We start from the raw sequence: 1258 nt of genomic DNA, 5'->3' as shown, positions 1-1258 counted from the left end.
GGGCTGGGGGGCACATCCATACCCAGGCTGGATTTCAGGTACCGCCGTGCGTCGGGGCTGAGGTGGCCGTTGGGCGTGCGGTCTGAGAGCGCAGCGGCGATGGAACTGGCCGTGAAGGACATCACCTGTGTGACTTGCCGGAGACGCGTGTGCAGGGCTGCCAGGCTCCCCCCTGCCCTCACCAGGGCACTGCGGTGCTTCCCCACATAGACACTGACGCCCTGGGGAAGGGACAGGGGTGAGGACAGGGTGCACAGCTGCCAACACGCAGGAGAACAGCATGGTGCCACCTGTGACACATGCTTCCCCACAGGGCACCTCTAAGAGGCACAACACACAGAGGCTGGCACTGCAGGGTGCTGCTCCCTACCTCAGGCAAGAGAGGGGAGGTTTCAGGGACCACATACATGGTCAGAGAGCCCAACGAGGCGTCCTGCAGCGGGCGCAAAGCAGCGTCAGCCTCTGGGGAATGCAGAGCCATTAGCAGGGTTGGGAATTTCACTCCAATCCCCATCCCACCCTGAGACACAGCAAAGTCAAGTCCTCTGCTCAGCCAGCCTCAAAAGGAGGAGCTCCCCCAGCAATCCCTTGCTCTGGTACCTTGTGCAGTCCCTGCAGCCAGCGCTGCCTCCTCCTGAGCTGTGCTGCTGCGATAAATCATCTCATAGCGGGATGTGACGCTGGTTCTCACTGTGGTGGGAGAAAACCTGAGTGAATCCTGCTGATCCTAGCCCCAGGTCCCTCACAGGAGCCAGGTGCTCAGAGGGACAAGGGGCAGCTCCAGCAAGACACATGCCACAAGTTTCTTTGGGCACCAGCTGGGTGAACCACCATGGCATGTTGCCTCAGCTGGCAGCAGGACAGTCCCACACCACCCAGATGCATCCCAACCTCCAAAGGATGCCATCGCCCTCATCTTCAGGGAGAGGGGGTGGTGCCTTCTCTGCAACACCCTGGCGATGTTGCTGTCCCCACTGCTTCCCTGCACCGCTAGCTCAGGGCAGGACGATGCTGGTGAACGTGGGTTTGAGGTCTGCACTGATGGGCAGTGCCAGTCTCCCAAAGACAGAAACCGCAGGTAGGCATAAACCCCCGGAAAACAAGGAGGCCACCCAGGAGGGACAGTCAGGGCAGGAATAGCCAGAGGGTCTCTCACGGTTCACAGAAATCTCCATCTCCTGCACGTCCCTGAAGGGCAGCGGCCTCGGCAGGTCCACGGGCACCGACCCCGGGCCGAAGACCACGGCGATGGGCACCA

At 61.4% G+C, this 1258-nt stretch overlaps 1 protein-coding gene across 1 annotated transcript in view; it reads right to left on the bottom strand.

The window, feature by feature from the left end:
- Window positions 1-1253, bottom strand: part of PIGS (phosphatidylinositol glycan anchor biosynthesis, class S) — a gene marked incomplete at its 5' end in the record, with an annotated part of 3658 nt that extends 2405 nt beyond the window's left edge. The window contains 4 exons of the mRNA XM_009077230.1: window positions 23-221; window positions 371-462; window positions 601-690; window positions 1157-1253. Of these exons, the coding sequence (XP_009075478.1) occupies window positions 23-221; window positions 371-462; window positions 601-690; window positions 1157-1253 (478 nt within the window). The remainder of the gene's footprint in view (window positions 1-22; window positions 222-370; window positions 463-600; window positions 691-1156) is intronic.
- Between the last annotated feature and the right edge of the window lie 5 nt (window positions 1254-1258).

The sequence above is a fragment of the Acanthisitta chloris genome, unplaced genomic scaffold (assembly GCF_000695815.1).
Source record: "Acanthisitta chloris isolate BGI_N310 unplaced genomic scaffold, ASM69581v1 scaffold36176, whole genome shotgun sequence".
Taxonomy (NCBI): Eukaryota; Metazoa; Chordata; class Aves; order Passeriformes; family Acanthisittidae; genus Acanthisitta; species Acanthisitta chloris.
This window is presented reverse-complemented; position numbering and strand designations above follow the sequence as displayed.